The sequence below is a fragment of the Gallus gallus genome, chromosome 15 (assembly GCF_016699485.2).
Source record: "Gallus gallus isolate bGalGal1 chromosome 15, bGalGal1.mat.broiler.GRCg7b, whole genome shotgun sequence".
Classification (NCBI taxonomy): Eukaryota; Metazoa; Chordata; class Aves; order Galliformes; family Phasianidae; genus Gallus; species Gallus gallus.
Genome location: NC_052546.1, coordinates 6852300 through 6870878, shown reverse-complemented (window position 1 = coordinate 6870878; position 18579 = coordinate 6852300). Strand labels below are relative to the sequence as shown.

General features: G+C 57.5%; 3 protein-coding genes across 5 annotated transcripts; 2 read left to right on the top strand and 1 right to left on the bottom strand.

Annotated features, from left to right (window-relative positions):
- Positions 1-941: 941 nt before the first annotated feature.
- Positions 942-6122, bottom strand: TCHP (trichoplein keratin filament binding). Of its 3 annotated transcripts, none has more exons than XM_015275503.4 (10): positions 5730-6122; positions 5580-5651; positions 4636-4704; positions 4046-4219; positions 3434-3546; positions 3052-3118; positions 2585-2757; positions 2294-2375; positions 1881-2066; positions 942-1517 (listed from the first exon to the last, which is right to left on the bottom strand). In XM_015275503.4, the coding sequence occupies exons 1-10, from the start codon at positions 6075-6077 to the stop codon at positions 1371-1373; spliced, it is 1431 nt and encodes a 476-aa protein (XP_015130989.1). In that variant the 5' UTR covers positions 6078-6122; the 3' UTR covers positions 942-1370. The 3 variants fall into 3 exon arrangements, with proteins under 3 accessions (XP_015130989.1, XP_422992.3, XP_015130990.1); XM_422992.8 differs by having other exon boundaries at positions 5595-5651; XM_015275504.4 differs by lacking the exon at positions 5580-5651.
- Positions 6123-7140: 1018 nt separating this feature from the next.
- GLTP (glycolipid transfer protein) lies at positions 7141-9274 on the top strand. The gene is given in 5 exon segments (NM_001277517.1): positions 7141-7268; positions 7757-7818; positions 7912-8045; positions 8191-8341; positions 8598-9274. Coding segments are annotated over 5 exon segments (633 nt in total). The 5' UTR covers positions 7141-7165; the 3' UTR covers positions 8781-9274.
- Positions 9275-9387: 113 nt separating this feature from the next.
- Positions 9388-16548, top strand: TRPV4 (transient receptor potential cation channel subfamily V member 4). Its single transcript, NM_204692.2, has 17 exons — positions 9388-9428; positions 10757-10824; positions 11165-11514; positions 12150-12322; positions 12483-12635; positions 12845-12985; positions 13058-13356; positions 13774-13953; positions 14021-14179; positions 14250-14342; positions 14458-14531; positions 14621-14786; positions 14912-14978; positions 15090-15406; positions 15607-15734; positions 15891-16012; positions 16088-16548. The coding sequence occupies exons 3-17, from the start codon at positions 11171-11173 to the stop codon at positions 16228-16230; spliced, it is 2559 nt and encodes an 852-aa protein (NP_990023.2). The 5' UTR covers positions 9388-9428; positions 10757-10824; positions 11165-11170; the 3' UTR covers positions 16231-16548.
- The last annotated feature ends 2031 nt before the right edge of the window (positions 16549-18579 follow it).

Below are 18579 nucleotides of genomic sequence, written 5' to 3'. Positions count from 1 at the left end.
AAATCTTTCCAGAGTGTGAAATACTTGGGATTATTTGTCCATTGCTGTTGTAAGAGGAAAAAAAAGTGTTCAGTGAGTTCCTGTAGCTGAGGAAAGATGGGTCTGGATGTACCAAGCCAGCTGAAGTGCTGGGCCTGGTTTTAAGCTGCAGTTGCCTATGACAGTAGCTGACAATCAAGTGTAATCATCAGCTGAAACTCCTCTCACCTTCTGCATTGCAGCAATTTGAAACTTAAAGGGAACTAACAAGTATTCAGCTTGTAATTATTCATTGTGAAACAAGCAAGGGGGAAAAAAAAAAAAACAGAGCAAAGCCTTCAACATGTCCTGGAGAGGAACTGGGCATGTTAACAATTACTGCCAGATTATTTATCTTACTGCTTTGAGATGCATCATGAAGCAACCCTTAAAAGACAGCAGGGGCTTCCAGGCATGTCCTCCTTCAGAGGTGGGAATGGGGCTTTTAAAGCTTAAATAGAAAGCAGCAGCTAAAGGCTTACAGTTCCTGTTCCACAGGAGGCACAGGTTCTTCCACATTTTAGGTCCACAGCAGAAGTTTAATTCCTTTGCTGTTTTAACCCAGAGTAGCACTTACTAGAATGCATCATGTCTCCTGAACATGGAGTAAGCAAAGCAGTTGAGGGTGGAACCCTCCAAGCATGCTCAGACCTCCAGCTCTATTAAAGCCAGTAGAAAATTGATCTTGGGTTCAGCTGTGTCACAGCCAAGTATTTTCAGAAGCATAACTTCTGAGTTGAGTCCTGGCATCACTGTAGGCTAATCCAAAACCATAATTATTTCAGGAGTTCCTTGATTCTTCAAAACATTCTTCTTGTCACCCACAAGTTCATTTTGTGCTCTTTCCTCACTTAGAAAGGACAATAACTCAGGTCCACGCTGCTTTTGGGTAACCATAGAGCTAACAGCAGTGAAACAGAAAATCATAGCTACTTTACAGGCTTTATCATTACTCTTGCACACATGCTACCCAGCAGGCAAAGAATACACAGTAGCAGATAGAGAATATCTTTCAAGAAAAATAAGTCACTTTTAGTTGATGCAGTAACATCCCCTGCCAGCTTTCTCTGGCTCTTCTAGCTACTATCTATTAAGATAGTATGACAGAGGCAAGTTAGTCTGTTCCTAGTTTAGTGTGAGAGAGACGGTCTTCTGGCCATGTGGTTAAGCAGAGTAACTCAAATTCGGATTCATTTTTAGCACGATAGAAAAGGAAAAGATCGAACAGTGGAGATGCACTGCAGCAAGAACTTTAACTGACAACATTTAAGTTTCACATTTGAGGCTGTCATCCTTCCTGATGCACCTGAGCATTAGGATGACTTGTACCTGTAGGCTTCCCTGCCACGCTGCTACCTGCTGCAGTAGCCCTGCTCAGCCATGCTCCTGGCTTCCTGCTGCACTAACTCCGCACAGCGCTGCTTGTTCAGTCTCTCCTCCTCCTCCTCCTCTCTCTGGCGTTCCTGCTTCTCTTGTTCTTGTAAGCGCCGTTCTGTCAGCTGAGCAGAGACAAGATGAGGGCTGTTACAGCCAGGTCATGAAGATACAGGCTAGGCCACAACACACACGTAGTTGAGGGCAGTACCACAGCAAGGTTTCTAGCACAGTGAGACTGAACAGACGCACTGGCTCAGCCAACAGGTTACAGAACAAAGCCAGTGGCTGTGCAGACACTTGAACACAAACAGCCAGAGAGGCTGATGGTGCACTTAGGGCCAGAAACGTCCCTAACCAATGGCTGAGAAGCCGAGTAAATCTCTGCAACAGCACTCTTTCATGCACTTTGCACAAGGAACAGCTGTGTTAGTATTCTGCAATAGCATTTTCAACACTTTGGTATCTCACTGAAAAGCATGCTATACCTGAGCTTCCAATTCCTGTCTGCGAGCTGTCTTCAGTTCCTTCTCTTTCTCTCTCTCTTGCCTTGTCAGTTCTTTTGCCTCCTCAAGCTCTTTAATCAGTTGCTCTCGATGCTTTATAGACTCTTCTTGGGCCTGTCTGTTTAACTCCATCTTCGCCTGGATCTGGAGCTGCCTGCCTGCAAGGACCTGCATGAAATGAGAGGATTAAGAGAGTAGATAAGGAACAGGCCAGACTTAGAAGCAAACCTGGGGAAATCTCAGCATAGATGATTAAACAGTTCTCAGAAAAATCTATCAGACCAACAGAAAGACTCGAGTACAGAAGGCTGTGACCCTCTGGAGGTTGGAAGGTCACAGCTGGAACAACAGCTTTGTCAAACCAAGAGACACCTCATTAAAAAAGAAGTCATCACCTCATTCATCAGGCGATCTCTGGCCATCCTCTCTTTTTTCCATTGTTCTTCCCTCTTCTCCCACACTTTTCTAGCTTCTTCTCTAAAGGTGAAAGAAAGATTCCTTTCTAAGGTTACTCCTTACATAAATAGGCACATTTCTACAACAGCAAGACCAGCCAAGCAGCTCTTTCTAACGTCCACTTCTAAATGTCCACTTATTTAACAAACAGTAATGAGCTCTGCCAAGAGGCAAGAGTATTCAGCACATACATTCTCTTTAGACAACGTACAGCAGAGGTGCATACACACCTAAAAATGATCTGTAGCTCTGCCTCCCTCTCCTTTTCTAACTGGAGCTGTTCCTCAATGACACGTCTCATCCAGGCAGCGTCTGCAACAGCTCGCTCTCGTCTTTCAGACTGGCGGCGCTGATCCTCACCTTCTTTCTCAAGGAGGGCTAATAAGATTTGTCTGTCTGTTTCCTTGAGGGGAAAAAAAAACCCTAAAGATTAACAACCATCCAGCGGGCTTCCAGCCTGTGTACTTTTGTGCTCTGTACAAATCATTGGTGACACAGTGTCAAGGGTGTGCTCAGAAAGACACTCTGACTGCCAGCTTCACTGTGATCTTTTCACTCCAGCCCTGTTCAGAAGCCAGAAGAGGCTTCCTAACTGCTTATCTATAGGCACTGGAGGCAGACACACACGAAACACAGAACAAGTTCCTTCAGCATGCGGTACCTGTAGTGTGTAAATCAGAAGGTATTTTCCTCTTACCAGCTCCTCCTGTATCTGCTGGGCTCGTCTCTTTAACTGGGCATCACACTGATGCATCAAAAAGCGACTGAAGGAGAAAAACAAAACAAATTCAGACCATGTCTAAAGCCCTGTTTAATTGTATACTGCACTCAAGAAAGTATATTTATGATAAAAAAATACATAAAGGCAACAAGAGATACCTGCTACCTCTAACATGAACAAAAAGTAGTAATGGCACTAATGCATTCATGCTCATTAGCTGTTCTGGGCACCTCCAACAAAAAACAAGCATTTACTGCCTACCCCCGCTATCTAAAACATCCCCTCCTGCTGCAAGTACTATCATGGTCACAGGAAGAGATTCTATCCATCACTGCTTAGAGCTGCATTGATCCCATACCCAAGCTCAGTCTTCTTCCGGTGCTCTTCCATTTGTTTTCTTTCTTCTTCTAAGCTTTGCAGCTCCCACTGCTGCTTTAATAAGTTCTCTTGTTCTTTCTTCAGCTTTGTTGCCTAATGTTTAGGAAAAGGAAAGAACAATAACCAAGAAAGTACTTCAGAGAGCTAGGACATCCCAGAGAGCCTTTGTACCAGAGTTTGTACCACACACTGTTCCTTTGCAAGCAGTCAAAAATCATAATTATGGTAAATACTCCACACCATTTGTATCTTACTGGCTCACAGTATGAGAGAGAGATGAGGAGCTTCAGCTGAAGAAGCCTTCCACCTGAACCTCTCACACTTAGAGGTTTCTACACATCTTTTCCCTCATTGGGTACAGCACAGAAGGGTGCTCACATTTCAAGGGGTGCAAATGAAGTCTGCCCAGAAGTCAGTTAACATGCCTGTATTCATGGAGAGGTCTACATTACTGACAGAATGCAAGTCACAGCTGACTTTGTTCCTAATTTAATCTAGGGGAAATCTGGAGGGAAGAGGTCAGGTCAGCGTTGCCGCATTTCATTGCTTCACTTGGAACTTCCTTCCCACATGAGGTAAAGCTGAAGATTACCTCTGCCTCCCGTAATTTCAGTTCTTCTATCTGTTGAAGCAACATCTCTGCTTGCTTCTTGTCTTCCAGCTGACGTTTCTCTTCCTCTTGTCTTATTCTTTCCAGAGCTTCCCTCTGTGCAATTTCATACTCATTTTCGTAAAGCTCTCTCTCTTCTCGTTCCATTGCTTCTTGCTTATTGAGCCAAAAGAAAGCATTGCATTTAAGGTTAGACTAAGAGAAACAGCCTGTGGTTCAGTTCAGTAAATGCTCCAATCACATTCCTGGAAGCTGACACATATTTGAAGAATACAGAATAAGATATGCTAGGGAAGAAAACAAGGACTAAACGAAACTACAGAGACAGGATACTTGCTGGATACGAACAGTGGCTCTTAACTGAAAACATCCTTCCCATCAACAACTCCTGCCATTCTGCAGACACCAGAACCTCCCATCACTACGGGAATGAGCAAGGCAAACTCAGTCACTATTTGGTACAAGAGAACAACAAACGAACAGCCAGCTTCCATTCCTTCTGCACCCCAGTCCTGGTAGTACAGGAAGGCCAGCTGCTTGCAGCCCACATGTTTCAGGCAGCCCCAGCATACCTGCTGCTTTTGCTTCAGCTGCTCACCCCATGACTCCGCCACGCTTTTTGTATGCAGCTCCGACTCCACCTGCAAACAGAGGCAGCACCTGCTGTCACAGTCTGTCCTATTGCCAGCAGCACCCAGGACTGCCTGGAACCCCCCAGCTTGCCCTCTGCATTGTTGCCCCACGTCCACAGGTCACAAACTCAGGCTGATGTTATGCACCAATTCCAGGACACTGCAGCGATACTGAAACCAGCTGCTGGAGCAGCATGTCAGCAGAGTGGGAGACGGGGAAGCACCAACGATCTTTACATCACAGGCACTGAAAATCTGCTTTCTGAGTCTTTGAGAGATATCTGCTTTGGGGCGAACCCTTACAGTTGGGTGCTTTAACTTCTTTGCCTTCTGCTCATCAGATCTTAGTGCAATGACTGCTGTGACTCAGGGTGAATTACAACAGCAGATACGTGATGACACCCAAGTGAAATTTGGAGCATTGCGGTGGAGTCCTCAGCACAGGAGAGATGTGGACCTGTTGGAGCACGTCCAGAGGGCCACAAAAACAATGAACAGAGCACCTCCCTAAGAGGATAGGGGGAGAGCTGGGACTGTGCAGCCTGGAGAGGAGCAGGCAGTGGGGAGAGCTGAGAGCAGCCCTTCAACACCTAAAGGGGCCGTAAGAAAGAAGGAGATAGACTCTTTAGCAGGGACTGTGTGATAGGACAAGGGGAGATGGCTTCAAACTGAAAGAGGGGAGATCTAGGTTGGATATGAGGATTTACACTGAGGGCGGTGAGGCACTGCACAGAGTGCCCAGAGAGGCGGTGGTGCCCCATTCCTGCAGGCACCCACGGTCAGGGGACGGGGCTGTGAGCACTGCTGGAGCTGTGGGTGTCCCTGTGGGACGAGATGCCCGCTGGGGGTCCCTTCCCACTCAAACCGTTCCGTGATGCCATCACCCGCTGACCGCGCACCTCCCGGAGCTCAGCGCAGTTCTGCTTCCAGTGCTCGCGCAGCAGTTGCTCGGCGACCTGAGCGCAGACAGCAGTGTCGGTGGACGCGGCCATAGCGCACCGCCCGGCGCAGCATCGGCCCCCCGCGGCGCTCACCTGCCTCCTCCGCCCCTCGCGGGCGGCCCTCAGCTCCGCGCAGCGCTCCCGCATCCCTGCGGGCTCCGTCCCGCGGCCCGGCTGCAGCTCCGCCTCCAGCGCGTCCCGCTCGGCGCTCAGCAGCTCCCGCAGCCGCTCCCTGCGCTGCCCCAGCCGCTCCGCCGCCTCCCGCCGCCCCGAGCTCGGGCTGCGCGGACCCCGCGGCGCGCTCCACCGGGCCTGGGCGGAGCAGCAGATGGCGGCGCGGGCGAACGAGCGGCTGTAGCTCTCCCACTGCAGCCGGCTGCGCGCCTCCTGCTCCCGCCGTCGCTCAAAAGCCCGGCCTCGCGTCGCCCGCCACAGCGCCATGGCCCACCCTTATAGGCCGCGACGGCCGCCGCGCGTCCCCATGGCAACGGGTACGGGCGCCGCCGAGGGACAAAAAGCGTCGGGGCCGCGCTTCGCGGAACGGAGCGGCCGCGCGGGGAGGGCTGAGGGCCGCAACACCTGAGCTGCTGTCAGCGCACGCCGTGCCGCACAGCGGTTGGGGCTTAAAGTATTCATGGCGCTGTGAATATTTCAGGCGGGTGAAAGGTTTGGGTTTCCTCGGCCTGGCCCTGAGCGCGGCCGCCGGGTGCTGACTACGGGGGGACGGGGTCCGGTGCTGTCCCGCGCCTCCTTCGGCACAGCGCATCCGGAGCGCCCGACAGATGCCCGGGTTGGGGGAACTGCCCTCCCGGGGGCTCTGCTGGAGGCGGGCCTGACCCGGCTGCTGCTCCGTGGCTGTAAACAGGAGGAGAGCGGCTTTGCGCGCAGCCCGATCGCCGCAGGACAAGGGGGGATGGCTTTAAACTAGAAGGAAAGAAACTGAGGTTGGGTGTAAGGAAGTTCTTCGCTCAGAGGGCGCTGAGGCCCTGACGCTGCGCAGAGCTGTGGGCGCCCAATGCCCGAGGCCACGGATGGGCGCTGGGCAGCCTGAGCTGGTGGACCGGGCTCAGTCCCGGCTCGGGTCGGGGCACGGAGCTCCGTGCCATCTGCCCACCGTGAAACCTTCACCTCCGCTAAATAATTCAGAGCCACCCGATCACAGCACCTGGCGTGAGGCCCGGCTGTACGGGCGTGGGCGTACAGGACAGTGGGTGCACGGGGGGGCTGAGGGGCTGCTCAGCTGCCCGCTCCCTCGGCCCGAGCTGCGGGGCCGGGGGGGTCCCGGTGCGGACCACGTGCTCCCGGGGCTCGGCGCACCGCAAGCCCCGCCCCTCCGCCTCGATAAGCCCCGCCCATCGCGGCGCTGAGCACCGCCCGCTCACGCCGACAAAGTCCCGCCCTCTCGTTCCGATTGGCGGCCTGGCCGGTGGGCCGTGCGCAGTCATTGGCCGGCCGCGGGGAGGGGCGTGGCGCGGCGCGGCGCGCTGCCGGGTCGGTGCCGGGTCGGTGCGGGCCGGGCCGGGCCGGGCATGGCGCTGCTGCTGGAGCACGAGTTCCGGCCGCTGCCGGCAGACAAGCAGATCGAGACGCTGCCCTTCCTGGAGGCCGTGGCGCACCTGCCGCCCTTCTTCGGTAAGAGCGGGGCGAGGGGGCTGCGGCACCTGCTGGACCCGATACCGGACCGCACCGGGACGCTGCCACCCGCGGGCACGGAGCGCTTACCAACCCCTGCGTGGTCCGGGCGCGCCCTGTCCGGTGCCGGGACCCCATCCTGGGTCCCACACCCCCCCGGCCTCCGTCCCCCCCGGTCCCGGTTCGCACCCCCCGGTCCCACCCCCGGTCCCGCCCCGCTCCCCCGCCCCACCGAGGGACGCTGCCCGGCGGCACCGGAGAGTTGCGTCAGGGCCGGGCGTGGCGCCCCGTCCCGTCCGACCCGCCGAGCAGCAGCGTTGGGAAACGGCCCGACTCCCCCCGGCGGTGTCCCGGGAGAGAACGGGGCGGAACGGGGCAGAACGGGGCCGAGCCGCCGCGCTGCACAATGCGGCATTGTACGCCGCACGGGGACAGCCGGGCACGGGGCGAACCCCGCACGGTGCCACGCTGACCCCGTGTCCCCGCAGACTGCCTGGGGACGCCCATCGTATACTCACCCGTCAAAGCCGACCTGGCCGGGAACATCAAGGTACGGGGGGGGCACCACCCCACGCACGGGGCTGCGGCACCGGGGCTCGGCCGTGGGCGCCCACCCGGACCCCGCACCTCTGCGCCCTTGCAGAAAATCCGGGCCGTTTACGACTCCAACCCCAGCAAGTTCAAAACGCTGCAGAACATCCTGGAGGTGGAGAAGGAGATGCACGGCGCTGCCTGGCCCAAGACGGGCGCTACGCTGGCGCTGATGTGGCTGAAGAGGTGACAATGTTTGTGCATCGCCCCTGGGCTCAGCCCGGGATGTGGGGTTGGGGGTCACGTAGGGCTCGGGGTCAGAGCGCCACCCCACACCGGGTTTGGGGTTCCAAGGCTCGGGGTCACTGTACCAGCCTCCCTCTCCCGGCAGGGGGCTGAAGTTCATGCTGGTGCTGCTGCAGAGCATCTCCGATGGCGAGCGGGACGAGGAGCACCCCAACCTCATCCGTGTCAATGCCATGAAAGCCTATGAGATCGCCCTCAAGAAGTACCACGGCTGGATGCTGCAGAAGCTTTTCATGGTGAGAGCGGGGGGGTGACTTGTTCTGAGGGGTCGTAGAATCATTCAGGTTGGGAAGAACCTCCGAGCTCACCAAGCCCGACCACCGACCCATCCCCACCGTGCCCACTAACCGTGCCTCTAAGGAGACATTTCCAGGGGACTGCTGCTGGTGGGGTCATCCCGCTGTGGGGTGGGCAGGGAGACCTGGGGGGTCTCATTGGGTTTTGGGCATCCCCACAGCCGGGGCTCAGCTCTGCTCTCACCCCATCCCACAGGGCTCAGTCTACGCGCTGCCCTACAAGTCGGATCTGCTGAAGGCTTTGGAGAAGGGCAGAGAGGTGAAGGAGGAGGAGAGCATCGAGAAGATCCACCAATTCCTCGCGAGAGTGACGCCCATCCTGGATGCCATCTACGAGATGTACACCCGGATGAACGCCGAGCTGAGCTACAAAGCCTAATGGGGCTCAGCACAACAGCGGGGCCGCCCCGCTCCGCAAATCCCATTCCTCTCTGGATCCGCAGCCGATAGCCCGTTTTCTAAAAAGAATCATTACTTTTCTATCGAGAATATAGCAATAAACCGATTGTACCCCGGGGGCACCTCGGGATTTCCCAAGCTTTTGTACCACGGAGGAAAAAAATCCGCGTTCCTGGGAACCCGTTGCAGGGAATGACGTTTGGTGGGCGGCCGCATCCCGACGGTGCTGCCGGGCTCCGGGGCTGCCCCACTCCTGGCTGTGCCGTGGGTCAAACGCAGCTCCGGGCACCCAAAGCCGCTCTGAGCCCGCAGAGGAGGAACGGAGGATCCCAAGCGATGACCTTCCCGGTGCCCCCGAACCCTTTCAGCGCCGCGGATGGGAGCGGTGCCGGGATGTTCCGAGCGCTGTTTGTCGGATGCCTTAAGGAACTTTCACCAGCGGGAAGCAGAACTCAATAAATCTCACCTTAACCTGGAGCGTAGTGCGGGACCGGGGCGGGGGCTGCGCTGGGGGCGGCCCTGGGGCGGGGAGCGGGGCGGGACGGGACGGGCACGGGGATGGGGATGGGGATGGGCCCCGCGGCGGCGGCGGAGCTGCGGGAGCTGCGCGGGACGGACGGCGGGACGGGTACGGGGCCGGGGGCGGCGGGAGGGGGCCGGGATGGGGGTGAGCGCGGGCGGGGAGCGGGCAGCGGGCGGGGATGTGGGCTGCGGGGGGCTTCGGGGCCACGGGCAGCCGGAAAGTCGCATCCCCCAACCCCAGGGTGAGCGTGGCCCCACCGGGGGCTGTTAGCTTTGGGAAGGCGCTGGGGCTCGTTGGGGTGGGCTCTGGGTTCCCCGCTGCCCTCCTGCCGGGTTTCGCTTTGTGCCTTCGTGTGGCACCATCTGCCGCCTGCCCCAGTGTGACCCGCAGGTCCCAGTGCCACCACTGCCATAGCCCCGGGGTGGGAAGGGGGCTGCGTTGGGCTCAGGAGGGCTGTGGGACCGCAGCGGGGCTGTGCCATGCTGAGCCATGCATTGACTCATTCCATCCGTGGGGCGAGGAAGTCTGAAAAGCAAAAAACCCAAATAACTGAAAGAGCCAAAGTCAACCCGATTGACTACACCTTTCCTGGCGGCGGCCGTGCCGTGGGAGTGCCCCCGTTCAGAGCCCGACATTTCCCAACGCTTCCTCCCCCTCCTGCTCTGCCCCACTGCCGGTGACCCCACGGACACATTCCTGCGTGGGGCTGCAGCCGATGGCCGTGGATGGGATGCGTGACCTCTCTTTGTGCCACGATGGGTTAAAGCCCAATGAAAACCAGTTCAAACCTCCAGGAAGAGGCAGGAGCCCGATTTCCATCTGCGTGCTGCCCAGGTGGTTCCCCCACCGTGATGTCCCCTCTGCTGGGGTCACACACACCGGGCTCTGCTCCTATGTCCCCATGGGTGCTGCCAATGGGGAATCCCCCATCTCGGGGCTGCAGGACATGGGGCAGCAGAATGCATTGCCCTGCCCAGACCGCCCCCACTGCAAAATTGCACAGCGCTGGAGTCAGACCCACACTGTGCATTCCCCTCCCTGCAGTGCTGGCGGCCCCTGGGTTTGGCAGCCGGGGCTATATTTGGGCTGTGCCCTCTGTGCTGTTCTCCAAAGCCGTGCTTTGCTGTGGTTTGGGCTGGGATTTGCAGCACGGCAGAGAGACGCTGGGTGCTCCCTGATCTGTGCATTCCCTGTTTGCTACCAGGAGCGTGCAGAGAGCCCGTGTTTGCCCGGGTTCGGGTGGGTGAGCAATGGGATCCCTGCTGCTTTGGCAGGTGCTCGTGGAATTTCGTGCAGGAAAGGCGGTTAGAAGGAGCTGCTGCACCTCCTTGGGCTGCAAACCCCATTGCCCATGGTCTGTTGTGGCTTGTCATACAGAGCTGCAGAAAATGATATGTTTCCCCGTGTGCTTTTTCTGTCTCTGAACCCCATAGGGCTGAGGGCTGAGCGCGCTGCTGGGAGGCAGAGGCCGTGCTGGGGCTGAGCACTTTGGGACCTCACGGTGCGTTTTGGTGGGGAGTGGGGCTGAGGGGAGCCTGGGGTGTTCATTGAAACCCATCGTTTCTTACCAAAATCCATAATTCCCTCTAAAAATCCATTTCTTATATATAAAATATATATATATATATCTGTGGTTTCATATTGAAATTCATCATTCCTTGTTGAAATGCATTATAAATGCTGTCCCCGTGCTGTGCTGGGTGAGTGGGCTGGGGGGCACCAAATGATGCCAGGGTCAGGGTGTTACCCTGCTCCCACTATGGGGTACGGCCATAGGGTGCTCATAGAGGAGGATGGGAAGGGTGCAGGGGAGTGACTCCAGGTTCCCTCTGCTCTCAAAGGGGAGTATGGCAGACCCCGAAGACCCCCGTGATGCTGGGGACGTGCTGGGGGATGACTCCTTCCCGCTCTCCTCGCTGGCCAACCTGTTTGAGGTGGAGGACACCCCGTCTCCTGCTGAGCCATCCCGGGGTCCCCCCGGCGCTGGGGATGGAAAGCAAAACCTCCGGATGAAATTCCACGGGGCGTTCCGGAAAGGCCCCCCGAAACCCATGGAGCTGCTGGAGTCCACCATCTACGAGTCGTCGGTGGTCCCTGCACCCAAAAAGGCCCCCATGGATTCCCTCTTCGACTACGGCACCTACAGGCAGCACCCCAGCGAGAACAAACGCTGGCGCAGGAGGGTCGTGGAGTGAGTATGGGGGCACACGGGGACGCCGATGCCCGCGGGGTGCAGTGTTTTGGGTACGGGGTGGGACGGGGACAGCCCCACAGGGCTCTCTGAGTGGTTTCAGGAGTGCTGTGGGTATGGAAATTGGGGCGCCACACACACGGTGCCGTGCCGTGGGGCTGCGGCCCCGCAGTGCCATGGGGCCGGGATGCGCCCCCCCGCCTCCTCCCTTCCCTGCGCCGTGAAAGAGGGCTCTGTGCCGTGGCCGCTCCCTCCGGTGCGGGCGTCTCGCTGCCCTGGCATGAAAGGGCTTTTCAGGAGGGCCTCCGCCCTGGGTCTGCGTCAGGAAACCGGAGCCGGGGGGGGCCGCCCGCAGCCGGGCGCACAATGCCTGTCTGTGCCCGACACCTGGGGGGGACCCGTTGGCACTGCACGTCTGCGGGCTGTGAGCGGGGTGGAGGGGCGCACCCCATCCCCGGTGCTCCACAAAATGCAGCAGTGCCCCGAGTGCCGCTGGGATCACCACTGCGTGGCTGCTCTGTGTGGTGCCCCAGGGCACGGATTGAGGAGCACCCTAAATGGGTGCACCATTGGGGAGCCGAGGCACAGATTAAGGAATCAACCTCAGTGAGCGGCAGCAGTGAGTTCTGTTGCAGGAAGCCGGTGGCTGGCACCAAGGGGCCGGCACCCAACCCGCCGCCCATCCTCAAGGTGTTCAACAGACCCATCCTCTTCGACATCGTCTCCCGGGGGTCCCCAGATGGCCTGGAGGGTCTCCTCTCCTTCCTGCTCACCCACAAGAAGCGTCTGACGGATGAGGAGTTCCGAGGTGAGCGCCTGCGGTGGGCTGCCCCACGACCCTGCTGTACCGTGGCCATGGAGGGCCACCAGCAATCCCCCATAGGGACAGAGATGCACAGCCCCGGTGGCAGCACCCAGGAGGCACCGGGTGTTTGTTGGGTTGGGGTCTCAACACCTTCCATTCCCAGAGCCCTCAACAGGGAAGACGTGCCTGCCCAAAGCGCTGCTCAACCTGAGTGCTGGCCGGAATGACACCATCCCCATCCTCCTCGACATCGCCGAGAAGACGGGAAACATGCGGGAGTTCATCAACTCACCCTTCCGTGATGTCTACTACAGAGGTAGGGGGACATGAGGGGACCATGGGGGAGGTGGGGGGACCAAAGCAGTAGGGATCTGGGGAGGATGGAGGACCCCAACAAAGCTTGGGAATAGTGTGTGAATGGAAAGCCCTTGGGAGGCTCAGGAACCAAACTGGGGGGCAGCATGGAATCTAGGGGTCTTCCTCTTGGGGTGTGATGGGGAGCACGGTGACAGGGATGCAATGCAGGTCAGACAGCGCTGCACATCGCCATTGAGCGCCGCTGCAAGCACTACGTGGAGCTGCTGGTGGAGAAGGGTGCCGACGTGCACGCCCAGGCCCGTGGTCGCTTCTTCCAGCCCAAGGATGAGGGCGGCTACTTCTATTTCGGTGAGTAGAGGAGACTGACAGCACCACAGCCGCATCCTCGGGGCTGTCCCCAATCGCGTGCTGTCCCCGCAGGAGAGCTGCCCCTCTCACTGGCCGCCTGCACCAACCAGCCCCACATCGTGCACTATCTGACGGAGAATGGGCACAAGCAGGCAGACCTGCGGCGCCAGGACTCGCGTGGCAACACCGTGCTGCATGCTCTGGTTGCCATCGCTGACAACACCCGTGAGAACACCAAGTTTGTCACCAAGATGTACGACCTGCTCCTCATCAAGTGCGCCAAGCTCTTCCCCGACACCAACCTCGAGGCCCTGCTCAACAACGATGGCCTCTCTCCACTCATGATGGCTGCCAAGACTGGCAAGATCGGGGTATGGCAGTGCTGGGGCTGTTGGACGTGCTTTGGGAAGCTTGGCTAATTAAAACCTCTCTGCATCCCATCCTTTCCTAATTAACCCCAGGCCCTTGTCACATCCTCTCATAGAATCATAAAGATTGGAAAGACCACTAATATCATTGAGTCCAACCATTAAGCCATGCCTGTGACTGCTCTAGATCACGTCACTCGGTGCCACATCTATCTAACCTTTTCTTGAACACCTCAAGGGACGGTGGCTCCACCACCTCCCCGGGCAGCCTGTCCTTTTCCATTACTCGCCATCACGATGTGGGCTGGTTAAAAATGCACAAACTACACCAATGTGGGGATTGCTTCAGCATCCCAGCACCCAAGGATGGGTGGCTGTGGGTAGAACCCATGGCCATCCATCCCCCTGGGCCCCCATCAGATCTTCCAGCACATCATCCGCCGGGAGATTGCAGATGAGGACGTCCGGCACCTCTCGCGCAAGTTCAAGGATTGGGCATACGGCCCCGTCTACTCCTCACTCTACGATCTCTCCTCACTGGATACCTGCGGGGAGGAGGTGTCCGTGTTGGAGATCCTCGTTTACAACAGCAAGATCGAGGTGCGCAGGGAACGGGGAACGGGGACACAGGGCTGGGTTCCCCTCTGAGCTGCCCGCGTCCCGACAGAACCGCCATGAGATGTTGGCCGTGGAGCCCATCAACGAACTGCTGTGCGACAAGTGGCGCAAGTTCGGTGCTGTCTCCTTCTACATCAGCGTGGTCTCCTACCTCTGTGCCATGATCATCTTCACCCTCATCGCCTATTACCGCCCCATGGAAGGCCCCGTGAGTGCCAGGGGATATGGGGCAGAGCGTGGGCTTGGGGTTATGCTGATGATGTGTACTCTCCCCACAGCCACCGTACCCCTACACTACAACCATCGACTACCTGCGGCTGGCCGGGGAGATCATCACCCTCCTCACCGGCATCCTCTTCTTCTTCTCCAATGTCAGTGCCATGAGGAGCGGGTGGTGATATCCCCATGTCCCCATGCACCGGTCCCACTGCAGTGCCCTCCATAATCTGGAAACCAGCCCCTTTCCAACCTCTCCTCTCCCTCCAGATCAAAGATCTCTTCATGAAGAAGTGCCCAGGTGTGAACTCGTTCTTCATCGATGGCTCATTTCAGCTGCTCTAGTAAGCAGGGATGCCCATGGGGCTCTTGGGGTTGGAGCAATCCTCCTCTTGATGGGACAGTGGTTGGCAGCAGTTATCCCCTTCTGCAGCTTCATCTACTCGGTGCTGGTGATCGTCACGGCAGGGCTGTACCTGGGTGGTGTCGAGGCTTACCTGGCTGTCATGGTCTTTGCTTTGGTCCTGGGCTGGATGAATGCGCTCTACTTCACGCGAGGGCTCAAGCTGACGGGGACCTACAGCATCATGATCCAGAAGGTGCAGTGGTGCAGGGGTCTTCTGGTCTTCTCCAAGGTGGTTGGGTAACCCAAGTGGTTTTTTCCCTGTGGGACCGCTGCAGCCCTCAGCACGGGGCTCGAAGCCATCATCTCTATCGCTTGCAGATCCTCTTCAAAGACCTGTTCCGCTTCCTCCTGGTCTATCTGCTATTCATGATTGGCTACGCCTCAGGTAGGGCTCCATCTCGCTCTCCTCCTGCAATGGAGAAGGAGAAGGCCTGGCAGCACGGTGTTCTATCCTCGTGCTGGCCCCGCAGACTCTGTCTCTGTCCCTCCTCCCCAGCACTGGTGTCCCTCCTGAACCCGTGTCCCAGCAGCGAGTCCTGCAGTGAGGATCACTCCAACTGCACGCTGCCCACCTACCCCTCATGCCGGGACAGTCAGACCTTCAGCACCTTCCTGCTTGACCTCTTCAAGCTCACCATTGGCATGGGTGACCTGGAGATGCTGGAGAGTGCCAAGTACCCTGGTGTCTTCATCATCCTGCTTGTCACCTACATCATCCTCACCTTCGTGCTGCTCCTCAACATGCTCATCGCCCTCATGGGTGAGACAGTGGGCCAGGTGTCCAAGGAGAGCAAACACATCTGGAAGTTGCAGGTACAGCACTGGGAGTGCCAAGCTCCGTGGGGTCACCATGCCATAGAGTCGCCATGCCATGGGATCACCATGCCAAACTCTATGGGGTAACCATGCCTTGGTGTCACCATACCAAGCTCCATCTGAGCAGCACCACATTGGTGAGGGACCCTGATGCCTCCATCCCCAGGGGGCTGAAGGGTCCCTGGTGTCCCCGGCAGTGGGCCACCACCATCCTGGACATCGAGCGCTCCTTCCCTCTCTTCCTGCGGAGAGCATTTCGCTCTGGGGAGATGGTGACCGTGGGGAAGGGCACTGATGGGACCCCTGACCGCCGCTGGTGCTTCAGGTAAGAGCAGTGACCTACAGTGTCACGATCCGGGAGGTCTGGTGAGGCTGGGGTCTTATGAAGCCTAATTAGAGTGAAATGGTTTGACCCTGAGTGCACCACAGGTGCCAGGATGGCACGGGGACAAGGAGATACAGAGCTCTGCCCTCTCTGCAGGGTGGATGAGGTGAACTGGTCCCACTGGAACCAGAACATGGGCATCATCAGCGAGGACCCGGGCAAGAGCGACACTTACCAGTACTACGGCTTCTCCCATACCGTGGGGCGGCTGCGGAGAGGTGAGTGGGGTGGGGGCAGCCCTGGGCCCACAGGTGAGTGCAGAGCTGGGGGCTCTGAGCGTTCCATTTCTGCAGATCGATGGTCAACGGTGGTGCCACGCGTGGTGGAGCTCAACAAGAGCTGCCCAACGGAGGATGTGGTTGTGCCATTGGGGACCATGGGCACGGCAGAGGCACGGGAGCGACGACACGGGCAGACCCCCAGCTCCCCACTCTAGCATGGACTCTGCCTGGCCCCACAGCACCAGCGTGTGTCTGTTCCTCAGGGATTTGTGCAGCCAGCGTCCCTGCAGTGCTCATCCCATTGGGGTCCCAGTCCTGGCAATGCTGGGGGTCTCCGGTGCCACCGCTTTGCTTTCCTGCACCATTGGCTGCATTGCGCCAGCAGCTGGGTGCTGGGAGCTCCCCTGCCACCAACCACCACAGCCAATGGCTTTTGCCCCAAGGTTGGGTTTGTTTTTGTTTTTTTTTGGGGGGGAAAGATTTATACGACTATTTATTTCATAATAAAGAGCAGCCACCACGGCCTCGTGTCACCCAGTGGGGTCAGATGGGGGAATGCCGCTGCGGGATGGAGGGACGGGTGAGCTGCGCAGTGCGCGCTGTGCCACGCTGCAGTGTCCTGGCCCCACGCGCACACCCGTCGTGCGCACGCCTTGCACGGCCCCTCTCGCAGAGCACCCCGCTCCCACCGGAGGGCAGCACACTCCGCGCAATGCCGCTCCCGGTGTCGGGGGAGCGCACGGCTCAGGAGCACGGATTTGGCGGACGCTGATGGTTGGTGGCAGGGCGGCACAGCAGCGCAGCTCGCTGAGCAAATGATCGAGCAGCAAAGGGGACGCTCCGTCTTCGAACCCGATGGCTCGCCGTCAGCTCTAACTGTGCCGTCTCCGCTTAAATGCGATTTACATATATCGCTCGTACCGCGGTTTAAGTATTTCCCCAGGGTGAGGGAATGAAGAAGTTTCATTATCACTACTTAGGAAAGGCTGAGCGTTCTGCTCTCGGCTCAGGCTGCATCATAAGATGAGCTGCAGGGATGATGCAGCTGCAGGCAGGCTCCATCCTTCGTGCCCAGTGGTATTTGGGAACGATGCACTTTGCACGCTGCCCAGCACAACCCCAGCTCCATCACAGTCCTGGCTGCAAGGCTGGGATTTCCCATTGCAGTGGGAGTTAAACCAATTCCCCTCTCCCCGTGCAAATCCTCAAGCCCTAAAGGTGCAGAGATGCGCACACGAGGGCTGTACAATGGTTGGGCCTGCACGTGGGATGGGCATCCATGTGCCTGAGATGCAACTTGTGATGGCTCGATGGCAATGGGGACACCGTGGCCACAACACTAGTGATGGTGATAACACCATGGCCACGATGTCGGCAATAGGAACACTATTGCTACAGTACTGCCAGTGTGGGCAGCATGGCCATACTGTTGGCAATGGGCACACCATGGCCATGACAGTGGCATCATAGGATAGCTTCTGTGCTCCTTCCATTGGATGGTGGCTCAGGGCTCATGTAGCAGATTAATATGATGGGAAAGGCATCACAACAAAGGTGCTATAAAGGAAGGGAAGAAGATTGCTCACCTGTATCAGAAGATTCCAGGTTCACAAAGGAAAACTTCACCAAAACAAGATCTCTAGGAAGAGAGCCTTCCTCAGGGGCAGTCAGCCCTTAAATGAGGTCTAAGAGGTGCAGCCAGGCTCCACCCCTTCTGATCACACAGCTGAATTGCCTTCACCTGTGCTCTCAGGGCTGACCGGCTCCTTTCCCCAGGTGCTCCATCAGTGCTTCAGGCCGGGACCCAACAGTTCCCATACAGCCTGTGTTTGCCTCCTGCCCACCCCCCTGTGCCCCGCAGCCCCCTGGGTGCAGCCCCCGCCTCCCACGCCGCCGTGCCGGCGATGACAAACCCAACAAAGGGAAGAGAAAAGCACTTGTCATCCAGCACGCCGAGCGCGGAAGCAAATTTATTTTTAGATAAATCTAAAGCTTAATTTGTGAAGCTAATATCAATCAAAATGAGAGATGGGTTTTTTTAAGTCCTTTCGCAGCCGTGCCATTTATATTGCCTGTCTCTCCTCCTTGCTCTCAGCCAGCAAAGGCGGCTGCGAAGTTTAATGCCAGCCTGGCGTGTGCCTGCCTCAAAAATTATGGTGATTATTTTAATAGGGAGATATTTGCGGAGCAGAAAAGCCGTCCTTCCCCAGGCAGGGAGATGGTGCTGCTATGGAGGCGGCACTGCCCCACGTGCTGGGCACAGCTCAGAGCGCTCCTTCCCATCTCCATCCGGCACACAGCCGGGCTGCGGACTGCTGGGTGTCCCCATGGGACACTGCTGTCCCTTTGGTTGTCCTTTTGTCCCAGTTCCTCTTGGTTGCCTTGACTGGCTGTTATGTCTGCTTGCTGTACTCCCAAATACATATGGCAGAGTGTGACCAAAGATGGAGCTGCTCTGCCTGGTGCTGTGGTGCCCCATCCCCATCCCCATCCCCATCCCCATCCCCATCCCCATCCCCATCCCCATCCCCATCCCCATCCCCATCCCCATCCCCATCCCCATC